The sequence below is a fragment of the Heterocephalus glaber genome, unplaced genomic scaffold (genome assembly GCF_053883595.1).
Source record: "Heterocephalus glaber isolate CG9 unplaced genomic scaffold, H.glaber_assembly_v1.0 deba00000768, whole genome shotgun sequence".
NCBI classification, from domain to species: Eukaryota; Metazoa; Chordata; class Mammalia; order Rodentia; family Bathyergidae; genus Heterocephalus; species Heterocephalus glaber.
In genome coordinates this window covers 5,933,174-5,960,464 of record NW_028258162.1, presented here as the reverse complement: position 1 = coordinate 5,960,464, position 27,291 = coordinate 5,933,174, and the positions used below count along the sequence as shown (strand labels likewise).

The 27,291-nt window shown below is 36.4% G+C and overlaps 1 protein-coding gene and 1 pseudogene across 9 annotated transcripts in view; one reads left to right on the top strand and one right to left on the bottom strand.

The window, feature by feature from the left end:
- Malrd1 (MAM and LDL receptor class A domain containing 1) overlaps window positions 1-27,291 on the bottom strand; it is a 725,534-nt gene that overhangs the window by 333,610 nt on the left and 364,633 nt on the right. For all 9 annotated transcript variants that reach the window (XR_015449658.1, XM_087207225.1, XM_087207223.1 and 6 more), the window contains 2 exons: window positions 17,752-17,999; window positions 12,313-12,604 (listed from right to left, as the gene is read on the bottom strand). Coding sequence is in view for 8 of the 9 variants with exons in the window: in XM_087207225.1 (XP_087063351.1) it covers window positions 12,313-12,604; window positions 17,752-17,999 (540 nt within the window). In the remaining variant the exon portion in view is untranslated. The remainder of the gene's footprint in view (window positions 1-12,312; window positions 12,605-17,751; window positions 18,000-27,291) is intronic.
- Window positions 15,110-16,287, top strand: LOC101711970 (ankyrin repeat family A protein 2 pseudogene; annotated as a pseudogene).

Below are 27,291 nucleotides of genomic sequence, written 5' to 3'. Positions count from 1 at the left end.
AACAGATATGCCACCTACCCTCATTTCATCATTACATGGTGTAAATGACATAAGCTTCATGAGCACTTGGACAATCCAAGATCCCCTGAAAGGTAATGAATCAAGATACAGTAAGGGACAGACAGGTGGTGGCCCCTGGGTCAGAATCGAATGACAATAGAATCAGAGCGTTTATTTGAAACAATCTGAAAATTCTCAACGCAGAAGTCCACACGAGGGCCAGGCAATAATCTAGATTCTAGGAAATGCCTTCTAGCTAGGTGTAGTGGCACACGCCTGTAATCTCAGCACTCAGGGAGTCTGAAGCAAGAGAATCACAAGTTTGAGGTCAGTTTGGGGAACTTAGCAAATTACCAAGACTGTCTGTGTATAGGGCTAGCCTTAGCATTTTGTGCAAGGTGCTGGCAAGAGAAAGTATGTAGAGTGTCTAACTAAACACTGATTGGAAAGCACTGATGCTGTAAGGGAGTATCTCCATTCATCACAGAGAATAATTTTCTCCTACATCACCTGGGGCCAAAGTTCCAAGTGCTGTTTTTGGCAGTATATAAGGAATAGAGTAACTTAAAGCAAAACAAAAACAGTTTTGGTTTAAGAACTTCCATACTCTCTATAAAATTCTGCTACCTCCAACTGTCCCATTGGGGTGAGGAAATGATTACTTCCAAAGTGAAAACCACACTATAATAATGACTTTAGTACCCAGCTTTTTTTTCTTTTTGGTACCGGGGATCGAACTCGGGACCTTGCACTTGCAAGGCAGGCGCTGGAACCACTGAGCTAAATCCCCGGCCCAAGTACCCAGCTTTTTAATCTCAACTCTCAGTCTAAGTGAACTCATTTTCTCACTTATGGTTTCAAGTCCTCTTGATATCCACCTGCCTTCCTAATTAGAGTTTGCAGGTGTCTTTTCTTTCCTGAGATGCAAACTTTCTATGCCCAATTGCTTAACCTATCTATCCACCTGAATGTCCTGCTGGTGACACCTAAAATTCAACTCATATAGAACTTCAGTCTTTATTCTCGGTAACTTCTGCAAAGTGCCCAAGACAAGCTAGGGTTCATTATGGTCATTTTTTTTTATCATAACCATCAATCTGTATTATTTATACCTAACCAATACCTCTCAATTATCCTCCTGCATCGCCATCGTGCCTCAACTGAGACCTCTGTTATCTTCCATCTCGAATACTTCACTGGCGTTTTCCCTTCTCATTCATTCTCCATGTTGTCAACCACGATGACCTTTCTAATGAACACATAGTCTTCCAACTGCCTAAGGTGCTTATTGTACCCCTGAGTCGCAAACTCCGAAAGATCCAAATATGGAAGTTTACATTCCTTAACTTATCATTTAAGGTCTGCTACGATTGGTATCCAAAATATCATTCCAAGGTCTCAGAGCACAAACTGAAAGCTGTTTTTGAACATAAAAACTTTCTCTGTCCATCTCTCTGCACATCCCTTTCTCCCACTATTCACAGGACTCTGCATTTATAGGGTTCATTCTTCAGGTTCCAGTTCAAAGAATGCCTCCTCTGTGAGACTTTACTGTCCCAGGGAGAGAGAAGTGTTTCCTCCATTCTCTGCAGGCCTATGATCATTTCCCCCAACACAAGTGTTCAACCAAACACACCGAACTGCAGTCACTGCACTTAGCTCACACAGTCCCTAACACCTTCTAAGTGTTGAAAATCCTTTGAATGAACAAGTAAATGAATACAGGAATGAATGAAGAGTCTTTCACTATTAAATAGCTAAGAAACCTTGTCTTCAATCATGGAAAACCTAAGTACGGTGTTTAGCCTAATGTAGGCGCTAAAATTGGCCTTAAAATTGTACATGATTGATACGGCAATACTGACTCCCTTTAAATAACAAAAAATATAAAAAATAAAAAGATCTGAGGAAAAAGACACACACTTCCCCTGTGGTTGTAAGGATATATGAGATATACTACCTGATGCTCATATTTGATATAAGTAACACAGGTGAGTAATACATAAAACAGCACTTGTACCTCTGTAAATTTTTATTCTACCTCAGATTCTGAAAACCTCTTGCTGCAGCATCTAAATATGCTTAAATATTCAAAACATGGACACACACCAGAACACACATGAAGACCCATTCTTTTTCACAAATGAGCCTTTAAAATGTGCGCACAGACTCCACTTAGGTTGATGAGGTTTAAGACATGCTATCTGAAAATCCAACATGTTGGTATTTGAGAAAACAGTGTCAGTAGACAGGCTACTATTAATTTTTCTCAAACATTTTTGCTTAAAGCAAGTCACAAAGCCTCAGATGATAGAGGCTGCTGTGTATCCAGAGGAAGGGATCGACTTCATCTCTGAAGAAGCAGGGGCATGAAGAAGAATCTTAATCAACCGGCTGCACTGATTTCCTTCCAATTTGGATCATTAGATGATACCTACTTGTCCTCTGATCATAGTTCTCTGTCACCTCCTCATCAAACATGAGCATCAAGTTATACAAGTTTACTTGTGCCTTTTGTTCATCACTTCTGGTCTCCCTAGTCACATAAAATATCATTTAAGTAAATTTGTACAATTTTCTTTTATTAATACATCATTTATTATCTGTCATTTATTATCAGAGCCTCAACCATAAACCAAGCTATGGCTGAGAAAAGATATTTTTCCATCTTCAACAAGACTAGGCAGGAAATAGAAAGAAAATCCAACCATACAACTGCTAAATACACTGGGAAAATACCAACAACTACTACGCACATGGACTGACAGTGTTTCTTAATCCCTTTCAATTCATATCAGATCCAAAAATATATTGTTTTGTGACAGCACATGGTTGAGAGGATTCTTATTGTTAGAAGCAACCAGCCTGGATAGTCTGGCTCTCCCAGTGCAATAGGTTAATGTTTGTATGTTACTTCTACAGCTTTGCATCTTGACATCCTACCTCAAAGGTGATCAAAGTGATATTTGGAGGTGGATTGTGAAGGTAGAACCTTATTAATGGGATTTTTTTCCCTTTTAAGAAGAGACCAAAGAGCTAGTGTTATGGTTTAGACCTAAAAGGTTCCCCAAATGTGTTCTGTGTTTAGAAGGTGACTGGATCATTTGGGGCTCCTTAGCTGGATGTGCTCTCTGCTTCCTTCCAGCCGTAGGTTGAGCACCTCTTTCTTCACCAGGCCCCTCTGCCATCCTGCTTCTGCCTTGGAGCCAGCAGACCACAGACTGAAAATATGAACCAAAATAAACCTCTCCTCCTTTAAGCTGTGGGTGTTGGGTATTGTGCTTCAGTGATGTGAAAGTGACTAAAACAGTTATCTAGCTCTCTGCCTACCATGATACAAAGATGTGACATGATGGCTGCCCGGATACTAGGAACAGAACTCCCACCAAGAATCCAGTTCTACTGGCACCCTGTTCTCAGACTTCCATCCTCCAGAACTGTGAAAAATAAGTGCACATTGTTTAGGCAACCCATGTTATATTTTTGTTACAGAAATGTATAAAGCTAAGATACTCAATCTCCAACTAGCTTGAAGGTTGAAGCATTCACTGGGACTGCATATTCCAGCCTACAACACAGCCATTTATCATGGATGGCCAGTTGGGAGACTTTAGCCTGAGGCTTTGTAGTACATGGAAATTAGAACCAAGCCTAGACCTGTGCAGTGTCAAACAGCTATAAAATAAACAAATGTATATAGAACTGGGGCCAAAAATAGCTTTACTCTGAAAGAATAAAATGCAACATAGGAAATTATCATGTTTTGTCTTAAAAGAAGTAAAAATAAAATTACTTGAACATTTTTGGTATGGACTATTTATTACGTAGGCATTTTTGATGGTATTTACATTATTTAGTCACATCAATTTCTATACTGATTCCATGTGCCTGGCAGGAGCAAAGTTATGCCTTCCTGGAGAAAGACACATTTAAACTAATCCTCAAAGAACTCCCACAAGTAACATTCTAATAAATATTAGTTCACAATCAAAATTTATTGTATGTTATCATAACTTAAATTGAGAAGAAACAATTTCCAACTATCTGACACAGTTTCACAGAAACGTGAAAACTAGTATCATAAAAAGACAATGCATGAGAAGTACAAAAGAAGAAATTAGAAACAATGTTATACAAATGTCCAGCAGAAAAAAGTAACATAGAGTTGTAAGATTTCAATTAAATGGAATAGAAAGATTAAAAAGCAGATTCAATATAGATGAAATAAAAATTAGAGGAATATGGATCAGAAAAAATGATCTAAAATAAAGCAAAAAACAAGAAAATGGAAATTTGCAATGTAGTTTTAGAGACAGAGGTAATCGAGTAGGGACCCTAGCAACATTTGATCAAAATGGTAAAAGGAAGGGCCATGGTGGAGTTCAGTAGGAGAGCATCTGTGCAGCATAAGGTCCTGGATTTGATCTCAAGAACCACCAAGAAAAAAAATCTAGAAGGAAAGAATAACTAAGGGAAAAAGACAATATTTTAAGCACACATTCATAAAAATGTAGACTACCCAAGAAAAATATCTTGAAAAGACTGAGACAGAAGTTTATTAAATTAGCGATAATATTAATGAGGATTTTTTAACAACACTACATCCTAAAAAAAGAGTTGAATAACATCTTTTAAACACTGAGAGAAAATAACAAAATCTATAATTCATGCTCATAAAACTACTTTTCACATATGAGGGTTGATTGAAAATTATATTCTCATACTTAAAAATTGTATCTGCTACCATAAGGATTGTCCCTTAGGAAAAGGTCAAATGATCCCAGGTAGAAAATCTGAGATGTCAGAAGAAATTGAGTAGACAGAATGGGGGTACACATTATATATTAGGAAAAAATGACACCAATAATATCAACTTTCGATGTAAAAATACCGAACTAGAGGGAAAACAGCACGTAAGTGGTTAGAAATGAACCTGAAATTAAAACATATTAAGTTCTTATGATACTATTAAAGATGATAAAGAATGAATTACTTTCCACCTTACAATGTATGCACATGAAAATTTTTAGATAAAGACTAAGTAAGAGCATGTATTTTCCAAAAGAAGGACAGGAAAGTAGTATTAAAAAGTTAGTATTAAAATAAAAAGTAAGGATAAACAAAACAACAATTTCCAAAGAACTCTGGGATCAATGATGCCTACATCTCAGTTAAGGCAGGGGATGTGTGAATTCCAACCCATCAGAATAGTAGAAATGAGTAGACCTGGGGCAAGGGACACTTTGAGTATAGAGAGGGAGATTTTACAATAGTAAAAGATCATTTATCCCAGAAAACATAATGATCCTACACTCTGGTGTATGTGATATAGTATGGGTCTATATGGTTCCCCAAAAGCCTTTGTTAAAGGCTTTGTCTCCAACCTCACACTACTTGGACGTGGTAGAAGTTAAACATGTCAGGCCTGGCAGGAGATCTTGCTGTTATTGGAGTGTGTCCTTGGACAGGGTATTGGTTCCTTCCTATTTTTCTCTTTTGCCTCCTGACCATGAAGTATAGTGATTTTTCTTTGCCATGTGCTCTACCATGATGTGAGTTGCTGAATTCAATGGGGTCAATTGATCACGGATGGAAACTTGTAAAACTATGAGGTAATATTAATCTTTTCTCTTTATAAGTTAATTATTTCAGTTCTGTGTTATAGTAACAGAAAGCTAACACTGCATCTCACTATATAAAACAAAAGCCATTTAGCCCTAAAAGAAGAAATAGACAAATATACAAATTTAACTGAAAGCATTACCATGAATCTTTCCATTATGGATAGAACAATTACTACAGATACAGAAGACCTGAACTCATTAACAAGCAAACTAACCTAGTAGACATTTATAGAATACTACAAAAAACTACTGCAAAATCCACACTTTTTTCTAAGGCATGTAAAACAATCACCTAGATGGATCATCTGAGTGACATAAAACAGGTCTCAATAAATCGAAAGGAACTGAAGTCATGCAAGTATGTTCTCTAAGCACAACAGAATCAAATTAGAAATTAGTGACAAGCAGATAATCTGGAAACTTTCCCAAATATTTGAAATCAGTAACATACCTGTGAAGAACACATGATTCAAGCAAGGAGGAATAATACTAATTAGAATTTAATTTTGAGCTCTATTAAAATGGAAATATAGTATATCAGAACTAATGAGATATCGCTAAAATAAGTAAATGTGTAGCTGTAAGTGCTTACTTTAGAAAAGAAAAGAAAATCTAATACCAATTATTTAAGTTTCTACCTGAAGAAGGTCTGGGAAGAAAAGCATATGAAGCCCAAATCAGCAGAAGGAAGGGAATAATACAGAAGAGAGGAGATAGTGATGAAAGATAAAAAGAAAGAAGAGTGAAAAAGATCAATGAAACCAAGAGCTGCTTTGAAAATATCGATAAAATGGGCCAAATTCCATGAATACTGATTTAAAAAACAAAGAAATGAAAACAATGAGAGTATGAAAGACAGGATATCATTACATGTTGTGTGGAGATTAAAAGGACAACAAAGGATTATTGTGAACATATTTATAACAGTAAATTTGACAACACTGGTAAAATATAGAGCTTTTGTTTTCAAACAAATACCCACATCTAACTCAAGAAGAAACACAAAAGGTCAGTGGCTCTACGTGTAGTCTGTAAATAGATCTGCAGCTAATAACTTTTCCACAAAGAAGATGCTAGAATAGAATTTAGTTGGTGAATTCTGTCTTACATTTAAAGAAGCAAGTCTATTATTCCACAAAACAGAGAAAGAGGGGACATTTCTATGTACATTTTAGGAAGACTATATATTACTCTACAATAAAAAGCAGAAAAAGATATTTTTGAAAAGTAAATAATAGGTCCATATTCATTATAAACAGAGGCATGAAATTCTGTGGTAAATTAGCAAATATAATTTGGTGACTAGGTTTACATCAACATGAAAGGAATTTGTTTGAATATCAATTAATATAAACAACCATATAAAGAAAATAATGGAAAAAATGCAAGGTCTTTTTAAATAGATTCAGAAAGAAATAAAAACAAGAAAATAGCTTTTGCCACATCAAATATATGATACACAGAGCACAGGCTGATCTCCACATTTTCTAATGACAGGACCTGAGTTTTTTCAACCACACCAGAACACTTCGAGTTCTCATGTTTTATGGCGCTGCCTGTGAGATCAGCACTCACTCCACCGCAGATGCGGAAATACTATTTGAATCTGGAAAATATCTGTTGAATAAAGCGATGTCAAAGGAGTTCGGAAAACACAATGAACCAAGCAAGTTCATTCCATTGTGATAATCATCATCGAAATACGCATCCAATAGATTACAATGAAGAACTCTTATCTTCAGTAAGTCCTTGGAAAATTCAAAATTAATGTCTTCCTTCATTAATCCAATACATATTACTTAATGGTTGATATGGTTCCAGATCAAGGTACAAAGACAGCTTTACATATTATAAAATCTTATTTGAAGTTAGAGTGAAAAAATGATGAACATTCAAAAGCTAAATAAAAAAAAGTATTTTCTGATAGTGTCTAGTAGGTGACAGGTACTAAAAATATCAATTAGATCTAAGTATATTTTTAAATCTGTGTGTCAGGCTTACTTTAACATGGAATTTCTTATGATTCCCAGGTTGAAAAAAGAAGGGAAAATTGTGAATTAAAAAAGCACTGGGATTTTATGGTTGAGATTTTACTGTTGTCAGTTTTCAACAGTGTCATAGATGTGGGCAAGCCTTGTATTGAATACTTTCAAATCCACCTAAAGTAAACTATATGTAAATTTTTATCAATTTCGAGTTTACTAATTTATTTATAGAGTACAAGGAATGCAAACAAAATACCCAGAAATAATAATCTACCATTTCTTGTACTATCCATTGTACACCTGATATCTTCCTATGACATACATGTTTATAATAACAAATTTATCCCTAATTCATCAATGGCATTGTGTCTATCTTTAGGGATGCTGAAAGCATAATGGAAAATAGTATGGCACCCTAAACTAGGGTAACTTGTATTTCTACTGTACTGGTTATTGGTTGTGTCTATGAATGTTTTACCATCACAATTTTTTTTTCCCTCTAGTCAAAAAGAAGCTTATTGCTGAATTTCCTCTCTACCTGTAGAAACCATGTAGGCCCACAGCTTATGGATTTTTCTTCATGACTCTTATTCTACAATGTATTATTTCCATACTGTCCCAGGAATTGCTCTCTGTTCTCCCCATCTGTCCTCTGCTTCTGTTTTACAATCTTTCCTGAGTACATGGTTGCCAGATTGGAGTTCGTTTCCCAGAAATCTTTAGTATGATCATGTGACTAGGTGATGGCTAATCTATAACTCCAAGTGTCTTGTTGCAGCCTCCAGAAATGTTTCTTAGAGATCTGGATGCCTGCTTTGTTCCTTGGTCATTTTCTTTCTGCCCTCCTATATCTTATCACCCAGAAGGTGCACAATGCCATCTTGGATCATGAAACTGGGAAGTGGGAACTGCTGCCTAAGACACTGAGTTCCATAATACACCAGCTAAAGAGCACATGTACATATATACATATGTGCTTCTTTCCTAACTGTATAGATATGTTAATTAAATGTTACCTCAAGTCATTTATAAAATAAGATATTACATCAAATAAAAGCATATAAATGCCTTAGAAATTTGCAGAGCTTTAGAAAATATAAACTATGTCTTTCACAGCTTGCAGAAGGCAGCTTACAGTAATTGTGCTACTGGGGCTTGTACAAATCACCAAATCTTTAATGTGAACATATATCATGAAGAATACTACATTGAAAATTTTAATTTATCTGAAATAGGTTACAACATTAATATAAACTGAAATCTTAGCTATATATTCTGGCAAGATTACACAATATAATTTCTAGAATATTAAAATGCTCCCTATATTACAAGAAAATGGATTTTTGCATCCATACTTTATTGTACTATACATGCAGTCTAAATTACTATGGCATTTAAAAAATAGCAGCGTTTATATATGCACTCTCACTGAAAACATTTAAAAACTAGCTATCGCATGCACATATTTAAATGAACTTTCTTTGGAAAGGCAATAAAGATGTCAAAATTAAAGTCCTTTCACAAATAGCTTCTCAAGCAATTTCCCAGAACAAACAATAATTTATGCAAAGTGAAGGGTAAAGAACTGAATTTCATTCAGTTCAATTGTTTTTGTACTATCCACGGTAAGTCAGGGAGAAACAGCCTAGTCAGAAATTACTTTGAACCGATAAACATGTGCTCTTGTATGTCCAGTGCAAGTCTAGCAGAAAATTCCAATTTTTCAATTTCCAAACTGATCTACTTTCACTCTGAATTCTGGATCACGGCTGGAAAACAATGTGAAAACTGGCACTGCAGCATCTGTGAAGAACATACTCTGTACACTCCAAGTTTTGAAACATCCTTATCTAGCAACTATGTTTGCAGTGCAACATGAGATATTTTTCCTGTACAATATATTGCATAAAAATATTCTCTAATGGGTTTGTGTGATACAAATATATTTTTCCAATATAAATATCAGGCAAAACTCCCCAGTAAAGTAAGATTTTATGAAGTCTGAGTATTAAAATTCAAGAGATGTTCTTTTGGGAAAATATCAACGTGGAAAGCACTCTAGAGTAGGTCCATGTATATAAAAATGACCTTCTTTTCCTTCCCTATCCACAAATTAGTCAAGTCACCAATTTTTGTGAGTTTAGTAATTTTTAAAAGGCTTTCCAGAATTAAAACCTTTAGTCCCTCAACCTCGCCTTTGTCTCCTGTCATGTCAGTCTCCTTACGGATTTTAATGTGCCTGCTCATTCTTCTCCATCTTAATAAGGAATAACAAATTAAAGCACTACATTTGGCGAGCAGATATTTTGGGGCTTTTTTGAGGGCAATTTCTTTGAAGGGGACAGAAAGGCCAAGAGGATCTGAATATCTGAGTAATGAATGGGATGCGAGGAAGGAAGAACAGCTAGTATGCCACAGTATATGATTGTAAGAAATTTATTTTGATGACAATTTTGCCAATTGCTAAATTATGAAAGATAAAAATAATTGCTTGATTTCATAATTTCCCTAGCAGGGAAAAGGAGAGGCAGGATTAAAAAAAAGTAACACAATGCTGACTACGTACTAAGCATTGTTTAAGACTTGCTGTAGGTTACCTCAATTATTTTTGTGTCACTCAATTGGATTCCAATAGTCCCATGTTTACAGAAGATAAGAATTAAGTAAATGAGAGGCCATCACAAGCTAGTAATCAGTGCCAAGATGCAAGTTCACCTATTTTTATCTCCTTACACTTTCACTGTACACAAAGCATCACTGCAACAGTCACTAGATTATCAAGCCCAAGCAGCATACAATCAAGACTCTGAATTCCTATGCAGCAGCATTCTTATCTGTAGGTCTTTTAAACTACTGTGAAAATATTTCAGGGAATGAGTGGCCTGAAAGAGGAACTAATCCATACAGTCCCCCTTGCTTTACACACTGTTTTCTTCTTTTAAACAAAATTGATTGCCATGTTATATTTTAAAACAGATTTATTGTATAACTCTCATTTAGAAATAATTAAGATTAGACACAAACACATACACATACGCATATACATATACTCAAAACTTGACCCATGCCCCTATTTTACTTAGAATTTATAAATATCTGTCAATAAGCAGAGAAAATAATAGTGACTGAATTTGCATATGGACATTCAGAAGAGGAGCACTGGTTATGTTTTCATTCAAATTAATCAAACAATTATTTTTATGCCTCATCAGTTAGCAATTAACAAAAATTACCTTCAAAGTAAGTTCTTAAATATGACATCTTGGGACTCAATAATAACTTTGTATTACTTTTGCTAATAAAGCCCTGAGTTTATTTTGATTAATTACTGATTCCAGATTCAGTTCAATTGCATATTTCTAAATATATAGATGTTTTGCTCCTCTTATCTTTTCTATTTTAAGCTATCCTCGATAGAGTTGTTAAGCTATGAGTATGAATACAGATGAAAAGTCTGAGTAAAGTACAGCCATTTTCAAAAGTTTAAAGGAAGTTGACAATGCTTGTGGAATATAGTACCATTTACCCTTCTTTAGTGTGGGAAACTTCCAAGTTAAGTGTTTTCGAAATATTGAAATATTAAGAATTAAATATTTCTAAGATGTATGCATACACACATTTTTATTACACAACAAAAAGGAGAGCTTTTCCATAAACAATAAGATTGAAAATGTAAAATAATTATATGTCTGTGATTTTCTGCAACAAAAATAATTTTGCCAAAACAAATGAGGCCAACATATTCTTAATAAATACTAATAATAATGGAAGCTTAGCCTTACATGCTTACACTACCTAGAGAATACTGGTAAAGTAAATACCAGATAGTTTTTCTAGTGTAAGAAATTGAAAGTATAAATAAGGATCAAAATGTATAATAGAGGGCCAAGGATTTAGCTCAGTGGTGCCATCACCCGCCTTGCAAGCGCAAGGTCCTGACCCATGTACAAAAAAAAGAAAAAGTAAAATAGATAATGTGAAATAAGAAGAAAAGGTCAAAAGGAATAGGGGAAGTAGGAAGAGCAAGGGGAAAGAAAGAAGGGAAAGGAATAAATATGGGAAAATGAAAAAATGGAAACAAAGTCTTAGTAAAAAGGGAAGGATGGAGGGGTTGAAGGGAGGGCAGGGGAATGGGGAAAAAAGTAAAAATCAAGATATATCATGTAAAGGTACAAATTCCCAATGATGAATGTCAGGATACTGTATACCTAAAAGGTACCAATAAAATTAATGAGTGGGAAAAAAAAGAATACTGGTAAAGATGCCAAAAGAAAAAGATAATGTAAAATACTTATTTTTTATTAAATAAATGCCTACTATACACCGGACATTAAGCTAATTAAGTGGACAATTACTTCTTTTCATTCATAAGAGCCTCAGACCCTAAGAAATAGGTGTACGCCCTCTCTGCTTTCAGATAAGAAAATTGTCTCAATTCTGAATCATATTACAAGTGCACGAGTCTTATCTATGAGGAAATTGAGTAAACAGAGACTTCAGAAACTGGTAAATATAAGAGCTTGGAGAAAATTTAGAAAACATTTTTATGAGCACAGGCTTGGAAAATCATTTTTGGGGTGCAAAAACGTTTTCATTCTTGATAAAGCAATGGATTACTAGGCATTTATGTCATTTTTCCCCACTTCCTTCCTTTCCATTCTCCACACTGCAAACACACCAACCAAACACAAATTCCGGCATACCTGTTGGAAGAGGAACAGCTGGCTCTTCCTTCAAGGAGGTGTGGAATGACAGACAATTCCTCGTAAGCACGATGTCATCGAGGGCAATATGACCATGGTGGGATTTCCCGATTCTGCCTTCAAATTTGAGCTGAAAGTCCTCGTCACCGAATAGTGATAATTCTTTTCTCCTCCAGAAATTGCCTTGTTCTTCAGTGAGGTTAAGTAAAACCTTCGTCTGGTTTGTGACTGATACCTGGGTCAATGTGAGAACCCCCGTGCTATTTCCATACATGTGGTAACGAAAAATGATCTGCAACCAAAAAAGAAGCATTGCATGTGATGAGTACAAGTAATTCCACTTTATTTAATTACATCACAATGCTCTCTCCTTTATTAACAGATGTAGAAAGAAAACTGTGCTTTCTGGTATAGTCTACTGCTCTGTGAGTGCATTAACACTGAGTGAAGTTAGGTCAGCCTTGAATCACACTTTTGCATTGTATGGAAGACAATGCAGTAAGGTTTGAATAGGAATTCAACTGAGTTTACTTCTTTCTATGGCATCTAAAAGCCAGATTCCTTGAGGCTCTAGTTTGAATGTGCCCCACAAAAGTCACATGTGGGGCACTTAATCCCAATACAACAGTGTGGAGAGAAGGGGCCTTTAGGAATTCCTTAGGTCAGGAGGACCCTGCTTTCATGAATGGATGAATGTCACCATGGCGACAGTGGGTTCATTATCCCAAGAGAGGATAAAATCATATGTTTTTGCTTATGTGCCCACATTCTTGTAGAAACATTATCAGTTCTGCAAGATCCTCAGAGCTCCACTGTTTAGAGACCAGCAGAACAGCAGTTAACAAAATTTTACTTGAAATGCTAGAAATGAGCCAGAGAAGAGCAGCCTTGGAAAATTTTCTCCATGTAAAAATTGATCTTAAAAAATCAACATTTCAACATATCCAAGGAGTTTACTACATTTTTCATCATTGTTACACTGCAGGAAAAGGTCAAAGGAAATACTGGAAGAATTAAAGGAAGCAGTTAGGAATGACAGGAATTCAGAGCTTTTTGAAGTTTCTGTCTTGTTATTTGGACAAATGAAAGAAAACGGTGATCTTCACGTAAGAAAACATTGAAATACTAGCAGTCATGAATGCCACACCCTTGAGAAAAGGTAGACGAATGTTTAAAGTATAAAGAATGTCATTACACAATATACGCAGTGCACTAGTTCAAAAAGCAGGGACTAAAAATAGGTAAGCCATGTAAAGTGACCGCCCAAATTTCCTAGCTGATGAAGTTTCCAAGTACCATTCTATGATTCCAAAGTATCTCTTATATTGATTGACTTTCCAACAAGAACACTACACCTGTTTCCTGGGATTGCTGAAACCCAGCCAGCACTACTTATTTGAGTGAAAAATCAGAAAGGCCAGGGGCCACCTGTGGACAGCAGTTATCCTGGCCCAGCTGTGTGGCACCCTTGGGTCCCATTCAGCTGCTGCTTTGCACTTGTACTATTTGTGCAACAAATGTGAAGCATATGTTTTATATCTCAAACAATACTTATCTACCTTAAAGTCATTTTATGAATGAAGTCATCAGGTTAAGATGCAAATAAACCCCACGGGTCAATTTCTATACCACTCGATGACAACATAACCCAAACACAGGGCAGCAAGGGTGAATAAAAGTCTGTTACATGTTAATTCTTCTCTGGAAGTATTTTACTTGACATGCCCATTGATCAGATATTTGATCTCTTTTCTCGTTGATCTCTGTCTGCATTCCCCCATTCACTTACTTTTGAAAAGGGGGGATTTTAATTTTCTGTGCTTAATGGTATCTGCTTACTTGACCCACATGTTTGGTATATGAGAAACTCAACAGTTCTCAATGTGACCTTTCCTTGTCTCTCCATGTTTAATCTGTATCATAAATAGTTATAAAAAGAATCATTCATCATTAATTTCTGACATCTTTTCCAAGTATACTTCATTATTCTCCTACAGATGCTTAAAATAGTGGAGACTATCCTTCTGGGACCCAGGGAAAACAGAGATAGATGAAATCCTTAGTTACTTCAGTATGAAAAAAATCTTTGGAACATGTGCAGAAGTATCTCTTCAGAAAAGCTTAAAAGTCAAAGTTGAATTTTATACGTTTCATATTTAATATTTAATCAGATTTCTAACTGAAACTAAGTTATAATTTTCAAAATTTCTAAAGATATATAAAGCTAGATTAATAGGCATAGACTCAAATATATAAAACCTGGCATGCTTGGATTTTTTATATTTGAGACAGTATCCAGTAATTTGCAAGACAATAAGACATATGAAAATTATATTTGATTAAGACTCAATTTTTGACAACTTGATGAAAGTTTAATGTTATTCTGTGACTGGTTGCTTCCATTCTGGACTGCAGACAGTTCTCTCTTCACCCTCGATGATTTGCCACTTGCAGGAAATCTCACAGCCTATTGGAAGGATTTTGCTCTGAGTTTATGAAATCAGCCAAAGATGAGATAGAAAAACTCCGAAGATAAATTAAAGGTCACGTATTAAGACTTAAAACAGAGGAGGGCGGGGCAAACGGGAGGAGGAGTCGCCACCGGAAAAGGCTGAGGCATTGCTCTAGTGACCCAGAGCTGTCACCTGAGATGATTCTATCACTGTAGCATTCCCGCAGGTGGACTGCGGAGCATAAAGGCAGCTAAAACCCCCCAGAAATCCTGGAAATTCTCTTGGCCGCAGCGATGTGGAACCTTTTCTTGCCAGAAGGCAAAAGAAGAAATCAGAAGTGATGTCGCGTCCAAAACATGCCCGGGCTTGAGATTTTTAAATATCTAAATTCTAAGAATACACTGGATATCACTCTTATAATTCCAAGAGGAAATCATGAAGAAGTGTTTTAATTATTGAAAACCATAGTTGAAATCATGGCTACATCACTAAACCTGGACATTGGAGCCCAGCTGATAGTGAGAGAGTGTTCCAGCAATTACGGTCTCTCTGCCATGCCAGACATTAAAATCATTAAAATAGAACATCCACTGGACCCAAATTCAGAGGAAGGATCAACTCAGGGTGTTGCCATGGGAATGAAATTCATACTGCCCAACCGCTTTGATATGAATGTGTGTTCCCGATTTGTGAAATCCTTAAATGAAGAGGATAGTAAAAATATTCAAGATCAAGTTAATTCTGACCTGGAAGTGGCATCTGTCCTATTTAAAGCTGAATGCAATATCCATACATCTCCTTCTCCTGGAATTCAGGTAAGACATGTCTACACACCCTCTACCACAAAGCATTTCTCACCCATTAAACAGTCAACTACTTTAACCAACAAACACAGAGGAAATGAGGTCTATACCACACCTCTGTTAGCAAATTCTTTGTCCATCCACCAGTTGGCAGCTCAGGGAGAGATGCTCTACCTGGCTAACCGCATTCAACAAGAAAATGTTGTCAATCACACGGATGAAGAAGGATTTACTCCTCTGATGTGGGCTGCAGCACACGGGCAAATAGCTGTGGTAGTATTTCTACTTCAGAGTGGTGCTGATCCCCAACTTTTAGGGAAAGGTCAAGAAAGTGCACTGTCATTGGCCTGTAGTAAAGGCCACATGAATATTGTCAAAATGCTGCTTGATGGTGGAGTTGATGTAAATGAATATGACTGGAATGGAGGGATACCTTTGCTTTATGCTGTACATGGGAATCATGTGAAATGTGTAAGGATGCTTTTAGAAAATGGAGCTGATCCAACAATTGACACAGACTCTGGATATAATTCTATGGATTTAGCAGTAGCCCTGGGCTATAGAAGCGTTCAACAGGTTACTGAGTCACATTTGTTGAAGCTGCTTCAAAATATCAAGGAGTGACACAGTCCTCAGAAAATGTAATCTGTCCTCTGTTCACTTTCTAGTCCTTATAAATGATAGTTTTGTTTACTTTTAAATCTTTATCTCCATTGCAATATTTTCTGATTTTTTTGTAAGTTTTAATAAATATTCTTCTAAGGAATTCACTGGTTTATAATAAAAATGTTGATGCTTTTTATAAATGTGTTTTACTGTATATTTTAAATTATAAATTAATGTTTTGTGGCATGTAAATTTTTATGGTACAGATAGTTATTGTCTTTGTATCAAGTGCTGTAATTTGACACTTTCAGAAATTTTTCACCCTGTTCATTTTCTCTCTTGTATTAACTCATTGACTTTACATAGAGATTGCTATAAATCCATAGGGAAAACATGTTATTGTTTAATTAAAAACTGCACAGTGTGATTGTTTACAAAATGGTGTTATAAATAAAGTACTTTTTCTGTTTAAAAAGAAAAAGACTTAAAACAGCCACCAATATGCGAGGACAGTACTACTTGAAGACAACAAATGCTAAAATCATGCAATTGTCTGTGAGCCTGATTTGGTCAGCTAAAAACTTTCTGGATGTAACTGGCTTTCTTTGTGCAGTTCGTGTATTACTGAATATTCAAGTCAGAATACATATGGTGAGATTTTATGGAAATTGTATATCTCATCACAAATATAAACAACAGCAAGTCTCTGACAAACAAGTTTCCTGTGATGTCTTCTCCAAGTACTTAATTTACATTATATGTAAAGGTAAATTTAGTTCCTGATTTAGCTGGCTCAAATCTTCCATGGAATCTAAACAAACCAAGCAAATGATAAAGGAAAGTTAAAAAAAACCCTGCAAATAGATCGTCATTATGTGAGTCTGTTAGGTCCTGAAAGCCAAAAAAAAAGCCTATTCATACTTTTAAATTGATACTTTAAAAATTTCACACTTTGTTCAAATCTTCACAAACTAAGGACCAAGTAATGTTGTCTTCTTGCCGACAGAAATTCTTTTTTTTTATCTCCCCCACTCCGGTACTTAGGATTGAACTTGGTCCTTGCGCTTGCCGGGCAGGTGGTGGAACCACTGAGCTAAATCCCCGGCCTGAAATTCTTTTATTTTTAAGGTCAAGTTTACTCTTTCCTTCTTCTTGAAGACTTCTTCACCCTTTTTATTGTTGCTCTACCTGTAATATTAGTGATTAGAGATATTTAATTATATACTGCCTATTTAATTTTTTGTTGGGTAGTTACAATAATTAAATACAGTAACTATTAAATCCTTAAGAACCGACTAGTATTTTATTTTTTTGTGTTATTAATGGTTATAAATAAATCACTTAGTCTTCCAGCGGTTTCCAAAATTTCAATACTCAAAAAATTTATGCATAGGAGACATTCTTCCAGCACTCTAACAATCCTCTCCTTACGTTCTTACTTCCTCTATGCCCCCATACACACTGCAAATTGAATAAATTCAAACTCATATTTGCTCTGGCCCCAATCATTTTAACTTGTTTTTTTACTTTACCAACTGTTGTTACAATGTTTGTTAGGTTTTTTTTCTCCCTCATACCTTGCAGTTTTTACTTCTCTTATTTATCACTGGACTTGATATTCTGGCTGCACTCATAAGCTGCTGTGGGTAAAAGCTCTTTATCAAGATGTAATGATTGGATGAATTTCCCAAAGTGTAGTCCACAGCTGATTCCACATTTGCCTCTGGGATGCTGCTGGCTTTCAGAATCCAGTCTAAATCGTCATCCTGATCTTGCTCCCATGCACAAAGGTCAAATTCAAAATCACAGCGTCCACCGAAGGGGCCTGGAAAACATTTCCAGTCTTATGTTAGAAAAAAAGGAAATCTGCTACCTTCAAAATATGCAATTCAAAATCACAGAGATCCTGCTATATTATACACAAAACCGTGTGATGATATACCGACAGCAACATTTATATAAACTATTTTAGTTTGTTGTATACAGCTATTTTCATGGCACATGTAAGTTCATTTCTCCACAAATCTGGTCCCAATCTCAAAATTACTGGAAAAAAACGCTTTCGAGTTTCACACATTTCTGCCCCCAGATACCTATTTAGCCATTATAATTTATTACTTCTCTTTTCTCATCATTGCTTCTCAGGACTTGGTTTTTAAAAAGTTTATTATTCTGCAATAGCGTTTAGCTTGGGCAATGTTGCCTAACTAAAGTTATCATTAATCATTTTAATTATTTTTTACAACAGCTACTCATTTTAGAGATGTGAAAATTATAAGACAGCAAAGTGGTAGAAAAGATATAACAATAAGAATTAATTTATTGTCATAAGTTGCAGAAATTAAATTTATAAGTTGTGTAGAATGTCAAACTATTTCCCAGGTGTTCTTTGTGTATTTTATTATTCACATTACTTGAGTTGTTCTTTCTTCCATTGCCTGTATAGCAGGAATAATTAGACATCTCTTTATAAGGCTGCAGCTAGCTATAAGGCTAATAAAGCAAGTGTGGATGTTATAAAGTTGAGGATTATGATATAAGGAAGGGATGTATCTTATAAAATTATATGGGTAGGAAATTTTTCATCTTTAAGTATGTCTATGTTGCACTACATAAAACTAGAAAATGACTAATTTGATCACAAGTAGTAACATGTTCAGAATTCACTGAAAACAATACTTATTAATTTTTGTCTTAATATTATAATTGAATCAAAAATCTGTAAAATTATAATTAAATGTGATATAGTGTCCAAGAACTAAAAAAAAAATTGAGAAGATTCAATTGCCATACGTTCGTATGTATTCAGAAAAAGATTTTCCTCTTAATACTCATTTGAAAAAGTTCTCAAATCCTTAAGGTATCTAAATGAGAATAAGAATGATTTTGCCATCAAAACAGTAAGGGATAGCTCTCCAGCAGAGTGGCCAAAGGAAAACAAATATCGTACAGAATCCACAAGAATTTCAGGACAAGGAATTTATTCCATTAGACTGAACTCTAAGAATTTCCAAGTTCTAGTCCATGTGCCATTAAAATTGCTGTTTCTTTATGAATATAGTCTTACCATAAATCACATAAAATGTTTAAAAACATAAAATACTACATTCTTTGTAGTTCGTAAGGTGAAGATTACAAAGAACTATGTCTTACCCTTACTGCCATATTATTTGGGGGTATATAAAACTGGTAAAATGAAACCTAATTTTATCAGACTTCTCACTAATATATTTGGCAAAAAATGAAAAAAAGCTTAAATGATTATTTTTAGCTTTTTAAAGAATTTTTAAAGTTTTTTAATTTAATGAAGTATCTAGTAAAATATGCTTTAGAAAATTTTTAGTTCAACAGACTAATTTCAAATGTTTTTGAAAATAGAGAAAAATTTTCTGTCATAATTTTTATTATCTACTTGGCTTCATAATGCCATATATAGGGGTTGAGGTGCTAGTGCTGTAATAAAACCAGTTTGCAAATAGTAGAAAATAAGAAAGTGCCTGTGTCTGCAAGGAAATGTAGGAGACTCCTCCCTTGCAGCAGCTACATTAACATAGTAGTCATCCAATTTTGCTCGATTTTTCTTGAAACTGCAAGATGTAGGTTTCATTTCTTTAACTGTGCACTTGAATACTAATTTCTATGAATGTCAATTTGTCATTCAAAGAAAGAATGTTGTGCAATCAAATGAATGGAACAGACTAAAATTACATAATTTTAAAAACACACTAGTACATTAAAGGCTCTAAGAATTTCCACAATATAGAAAACACTTCTTCAGATAATACTTTCAAATTATCTAAATTACTAAAGAAAATATTTTTTGCAGAATAACTTCTTGTAGAATATTACATAAATGATGCACAGGACAAGATTTTCAAATTCTGATATTAAAACAAACAAGCAAAAAGTGTGACTAGAGAAGCTAGTTTCTAGTTCTCAGTAGGGCACTCTCTTCGCTGCATGACTGAGAAATAATTTGTTTCCCATGAGTGGGGGAAAAAAAGAAACACAAACTTTGGGGTTTGAAATAGTAGAAATTTATTATCTCACAGTTGCAGGCTAGAAGTCTGAAGTCAAGGTGCTGGCAGAGCTCTGTGGGACAAACCTTTGCTACTCACAGTTACTGGCTATCTTAGCGTACCTAGGTTAGGAGACATCATTCCAATCACAAAGAATTCTCCCTCTGCACCCTCATTCTGCTCTCTGAGTCCAAATCTTACACCAATCATCGGATTAGGGCTCACTTTGATCCAGACTGATCCCATTTCAACTTGATTATATCTACAAGGACCTTATTTCTGAGAAGGCAAATTCTGAGGTTCTAGCTGGACATGAGTTTTGAGGGAACACTATAAAACCTAGGTGGACATAAATTCAGGGAGGATACCACACAACCCAGTACAAGAACATTTTCCTTCTTAAAGGAAATCTCTCCAGCTTTCGAGATGTGAAATCATATTCTGTAATGATTATAATTTGGCTTTCTTAAACACCCTTGCTGGAGGAAACATAGTCTCTTTAATAAATGGTGCTGGAGAAATTGGGTTTCAACCTGCCAAAGACTAAAACTAGACCTATATCTCTCACCATGCACTAAACTAAAATTGAAATGGATTAAAGATCTAAATATAAAAACAGAAATGCAGAACCAGCCAGAATAGAGGTTAGGTAGAACTCTTGAAGACACTGGGGTAGGAAAAGACTTTATGAACAAAGCCTCAGTTGCCCGTGAACTAGCACAAACAATCAACAAGTGGGATCTCTTTTTACTAAAAAGCTTCTGCACAGCAAGAGAAACCACCAGCAATGTGAAGAGACAGCCCACAATGTGGGAAAAATTTTCACCAGCCGTCCCTCAGACAAAGGTCTACTATCTCAAATCTATAAAGAACTTAAAAAAATCAGACCTCCCAAATTTAAAGACCCAATCCAAAAATGGGCATCTGAAATGAACAGACTTTTCTCAGACAAAGAAGTAGACACTGCAAATAAACATATGAAAAAATGTTCAACATCACCAGTCATTCAAGAGATCCAAATGAAAACAACGCTGAGATTCCACCTCACTCCAGAAAGAATGGCTGCTATCATGAAGTCAACCAACAACAAATGCTGGTGGGTCTGTGGGGAAAGAGGAACACTGGTCCACTGCTGGTGGGAGTGCAGACTGGTGCAACCACTGTGGAAGTCAGTATGGAGATATCTCAAAGAACTAGGACTGGAAGTTCCATTTGACCCAGCTATTCTTCTGCTGGGCATCTTCCCAAAAGAATTAAAAGAATCACACCACAGTGATATATGAGCATGCATGTTCATAGCTGCACAGTTTGAAATAGCTAAAATGTGGAAACAGCCCAAATGCCCATCAACTGGAGACTGGATAAAGAAAATGTAGTTTTTTAATAAAATGGAGTCCTACTCAGCCATAAAAAATGAGAAATTAGAGACATTTATAGCTAAGTGGATGCACATTGATGCAATACTCTTAGGCGAAATAAACAGGACACACATGTGTAAATGCCAATAGTTTCTCTATTGTGAGAAACTGAAAGTGTAAATAAGGACTGAAAGGTACAATAGATAATGTCAAATAGGAAGAAAAGGGGCAAAGGGGAGGGGGAAGTGGGAGGGGCAGGGGAAAGGAAAGAAGAGAATGTAATTAATATGAGAAAATGGAAAAATGGAAACAAAGTCTTTGTAAATAGGAAGGGATGGAAGGGTTGAAGGGAGGGCAGGGGAAGGGGAAAAAAATAAGAACCAAGAGAGTATGTAAAGGTGCACATCTCCAATGATGAATGTCATTATACTGTACACCTAAAATGTACCCATAAAAGGATAAAAATAAATAAATAAATAATTTGGCTTTCATTTAAGCTTATGTCTTATGTATTGACCAAAACTATAAGAAAGAAAATTAAATGTGTTATGATTTAGATTTAAAATGTCCCTGCAAATTCTTATGAGTGTGGAAGGTGACTGGATTGTTGTGGGGAACCATCCCACTGATTATGCCCAAAGCAGGCTGCAGGCAGTGCAGGCTGCAAAGGGTGAACCCTGCAATTGGTTCATTTTAAGAAGGGAGTCTGACTGAAGCTTATGTGACTGATAGAAATGCCTCATAAGCACCTTGGTAGCACTTAGCTAGCATGACCTTCCTGATGACAGCCAGAGCAGAGACCAGAGAAATGGCCTGTGAAGCTGTGGAGCTCAAGATGAGATACAGTAGCCAGGGTCAGAGGAGCTCACTCCCAAATTCCATTCCCAGGACTAAAACCTTCTTAGCTGGAAGGACAAGGTTCTAATTACAACCCTATATTTTGTCTATTCTGTTCCTAATTGCAGAATGCTTTGTCTTTTCCTTTACGAGCCTTGCCTGCATTAGTATCCATAGCAACTGCACAACTGCATATCCTCACATGTAGTTCCCCTTTACCCCAATCTGATTACCAATAAAAATCAGTGGCTTGGACTAACCAGGGCATTTGCTGGTTGCTCACCACTGGCTATCCGGGCTCCCCACTTTTTGTTTAATTCTGTGTTTGAGTCTTTCTTCAACCCTGTCTCATAGAGACAGGTCAAGAGACTAGAACCTACTTCAGAGGTCTCCAGGAGATCTTAGGGGTTCTATGTTCAGTAGTGGATTAATAAATGTGCTCTTAGGAGGAGGGGCTGGCTAGGAGTGGGCTACCAGGGGAATGACCTCAAAAGGTTTATTATTCCTGCTCCTCCTTGGCCTCTCTCTCTCTCTCTCTCTCCATATACTGGCTGCCCTCAGTTGAGCACCTTTTTCTCTATCATGGTTCTTTGCTATCCTATTTCAGCTTTGGAGCCAGCAGACAATGGACTGAAATCATGAGACAAAATGAAACTCTCCTCTAAGTTGTGGGTGTTGGGAAAGTGGCTAAGATCAACATGTTGTTGATTTTAGTAGAAATACTTTCATTGTTTCCTACTTTAATTTGCTACATCATATTTCACATATTAGAGTAATACTCTACCCATACTGTAAGAAAGTTAATTTAAACAAATATTTTTAGTACCTTTATGATTTTTAAGTGACTTATTTGCATGATAGATTTTTTCATTAAAACATTTTTAAGGAGGATTAAACATGGCTGAAGAGAGGAGGAGCCATGTTGGAGTTACTCAGAGAAAATCAACCAAAAACACAGGTAATTGCAAGAAAAGGAGAGACACACATCTTGATGCTACAATTAATTTAAAATCAGAGATTTGTATATCAAACAAAACATAGGCATAGGACTTTATAAAATGATTATCCAGCCCACAGGGCTCTCTGTGGATCTACTGCCTGCATGCAGAGCAGAAACCACCATTCCTGGGAAGTTCCCAAAAAACAGAGACTGCAAAAGTGTGGCAAACTCAATCCACACAGGAGAGAGCTGGGATGTAAAGATCACTTGCCTCTTTTGCTTTCTTGCAGAGGACACTGCAGCCTGGCAGCAAATTTTTCCTGCCTACACAGGGGTGAGCAACCAGGAAGCTGCTTTCTCCCCAGTGGACCACTGGTTTGTGGGTTTGTTCTTGCTGTCCTGAGCCATAGAGGCTAACTGGAACCTCTAGCAACAACAGAGTTAGGGACAACAGCGGAGGTAGGGATAGTGAGTGGAACAGCATGACCTCTCCCGCCCTGCCACCTGCACAAGTGGGACAGGGACCATGGACACTGGATTAAGCAGCCTTGAGCCCGCAAGTTAGCGCTCCCGCCACATGGCGACCAGCAGTGAAGCAGTCTTGGGCCGTGGGCACAAGAAGTGGGAAGTCACAAACCACCTGGTTCCGCAGCACTTGAAAGGAGCCAGTAATATGGAACAGAGGAGGCTGCACGAGGTACAGGAGGGCCCACTGTACACGTGTCTGGGCGCAGCCCCGGCTGTCTCTGTCTGTGGGTGCGACAGCAACTGGGAGAATGATCCAGAGAGGAACAGGGTAAGGAGACATAGGTGGGCCATGCAGACAGCTGCTGGCCCAAGATGAGCCCCAGCCCCCTCATCTGGAGGCCAAGACCACCCCCACCCAGCACTAAGCCCCCTGCAGACTGGCGAAGGTGCACAGCACAGATCTGGGCCCTGACATGGACACTGCCACACAGCCTTGGGCACTGGAGGAATTTTTCTTATTTCTCTTGTTTGTTAGGTTCATTTTCATTTTTCTGTTGGTTTTTAGGGGACACACTGTTTGTTCGTTGCCCAGTTAAACTGTCATTATTTATAGATTATATGATACTCTACATAGAAAACCCTAAAAGCTCCACCAAAACACTTCTAGATTAAATGACCAAATTCACTTGCACAGCTGGATACAAAGTCAACACTCAAAAATCAATAGCATTCCTGTACACAAATAACAAACTTACTAAGGGAGAAGCTGCAAAAACCACACCTTTCACTTCAGCATCCCCCAAAATGAAATGTCTAGGAATCAATCTAAGGAAGGAAGTAAAAGACCTTTACATTAAAAACTATAGTACTCCGGAAAAGGAAATCAAAGAGGATATCAGAAAATGGAAAGGTATCCCTTGCTCATGGGAAGAAACAATATGGTAAAAATGTACATACTCCCAAATTGTAATACAGATTTAGTGCATTCCAAATCAAAATACCAATAGCATACCTCACAGATCTAGAGAAAACATTCCTAAAATTCATTTGGAACCAGAAGAGACCTAGAATAGCAAAAACAACTCTGGGCAACAAAGGCAAGGCAGGGACATCACAATCCCTGACTTGAAATTATACTACAGAGTTTCTGTGATAAAAACAGCATGGTACTGGCAAAAAACAGACCCAAGGAACAGAGTAGAAGATACAAAATAACATGGAACACATTCAGCCACCTTATCTTTGACAAAGGGGCCAAACCATCTCACTGGAAGGAAGACAGCCTCTTTAATAAATGGCGCAGGAAAAACTGGCTTTCCACATGCTGAAGACTAAAACTAGACCCATGTCTCTCAACGTCCATCAATCTAAAATAAAAGCAGATCAAAGATCTAAATATTAAGTATAGGCCACAACTGAGCTGAACATCTTCAGCTGCCCCTGAGGTATTGTGTGTCCAAAGCTGACTCTGGAAACACGAAGTGCCAAAGGTGTTTCTTCAAACAGCTGTGACCTTCAGCTCAGGCAATAAGAGGAACAGCATAAGACTGTCAGTGTTCCAGATAACTAACTGCAGAATAGCTAGCTTGGGGAATGTTCCACTTTCCACGTTCTCAACAGAATGCAGTGAACTTCCCCTCTATGAATCCGCACCAAGCACTATCCCCTTGAGACTGTATAAAATAAACATGCTGAACAGGCACTGGGTCACAGTTTCTCCATCAGAGGGGTGCATCCCACCTGGCCCCAGCTTTTCTCTATATGTGTTTCATTTCTTTATCTCCCATTGTCACCCCTCAGGTTTCAGTTTGTCCACGCTGGTTGTGTCATTAAAACAGAAACACTAAATCTGCCAGAAGAGAGAACAGGTAGAACTCTTGAAGACATAGCTGTAGGTGAAGGCTTTATGAATAAAATCTCCATCACATGGGAAATATTACAAAGGATCAACTATGGAGATTTCATTTTATTAAAGAGCTTTTGTACAGCAAGACACATCACCAAGAGAGTAAAGAGACAAGCAATGGAGAAAAAATTCTTGCCAGCTGTTCCTCAAAGGACTACTATCTAGAACATATACAGAACTCAGAAAAATCAGACCCTCCACATTGAAAGATCCAATCCAAAAATAGACATCTGAGATGAATACACACTTTTCAGATGAAGAAGTAGAAACAGCAAATGATATATGAAAAAATGTTCAGCATCTCTGGCCATTTGAGAGATGCAAATTAAAACAGTACTGAGATTCTATTTCAGTGCAGAAATAATGCTATCAGTAGCAAATGCTGGCAGGGCTGTGGGGAAAAGCAACCCTTCTCCACTGTTGGTGGGAGTGCAGGCTGGTGCAACCACTGTGGAAATCAATGTGGAGATACCTCAAAGAACTAGGACTAGAAGTTCTATTTGCCTCAGCTATCCCCCTTCTTGGTACTGTCCCAAAAGAATTGAAAGGATCAAAACACAGTGATGTATGCACACCTATGTTCATAGCAGCACAGTTTTTAATAGCTAAATCTTAGAAATAACCCAAATATCCATCAATCCATGAATGGACAGAGAAGATTCTTTTAATATTATGCAGTACTACTCAGCCATAAAGAAGAATAAACTTGAGGCATTTATAGCTAAATGATGCAGATAGAGACCATACTCTTAAGTGAAGTAAATTGGACATGCATGTAAATATTGCATTGTTCCTCTGATGTGAGAAACTGTAAGTGTAAATAAGGATGAAAATTTATAATAAATATTGTGAAATAGGAAGAAAATGTTCAAATGAGAAGGGCCATATTGGAGGGGAGAGGGGGAAAAAAGGGAAAAGAAAAAAATAGGGAAAGAATGGTAAAATGGAAACAAAGCTCTTGTAAATAATAAGTGGAAGAGGAGTAGAAGGGAGGGGAGGGGAAAAGGAAAAATTTTATCATGTACAGGTAAAAATTCCATATGATGAATGTGATGATTATGTATATCTAAATTGTACCAATAAACTTAATAATTTTTTAATTTAAGATTCTCATTTTAAAATGCATGATGCAATTACTGAATTTATTTGCTAGCATTTTAAGGTTTTGCACATCTTCATTCACAGAGAGTTTGAGGTACAGTTTTCTAACTTTTTAGTTTTTTATAAATTTCATTAACAACTTCATGAAATAAATTCCATTATTTTATATGGTTGAAACCATTTCTCTAGGTATTATTACTTTATTAAAATTGGATATAACTCAGCAGTATTTAACTCAAGAGAAAATAATTACAGGACATTTGTTGATAAACTTATTTGATAGTTAATCTATTCAAATTTTCGGCTTCATTGTTAATGAGGCCATTTTTTTGCATTGAAAATTACACAGAAAATTAAGCATTTCAGTGATGTTTGAAAGCTTGCAGTGTGTTAGTGGTATCCATGTGGTTAATATTTTCTCTTTAGTAAAATATGATTAGTTTCCTCTTTTTAAAATTAAAAAGTGTTTTGTCTACTTTTCAAAATAA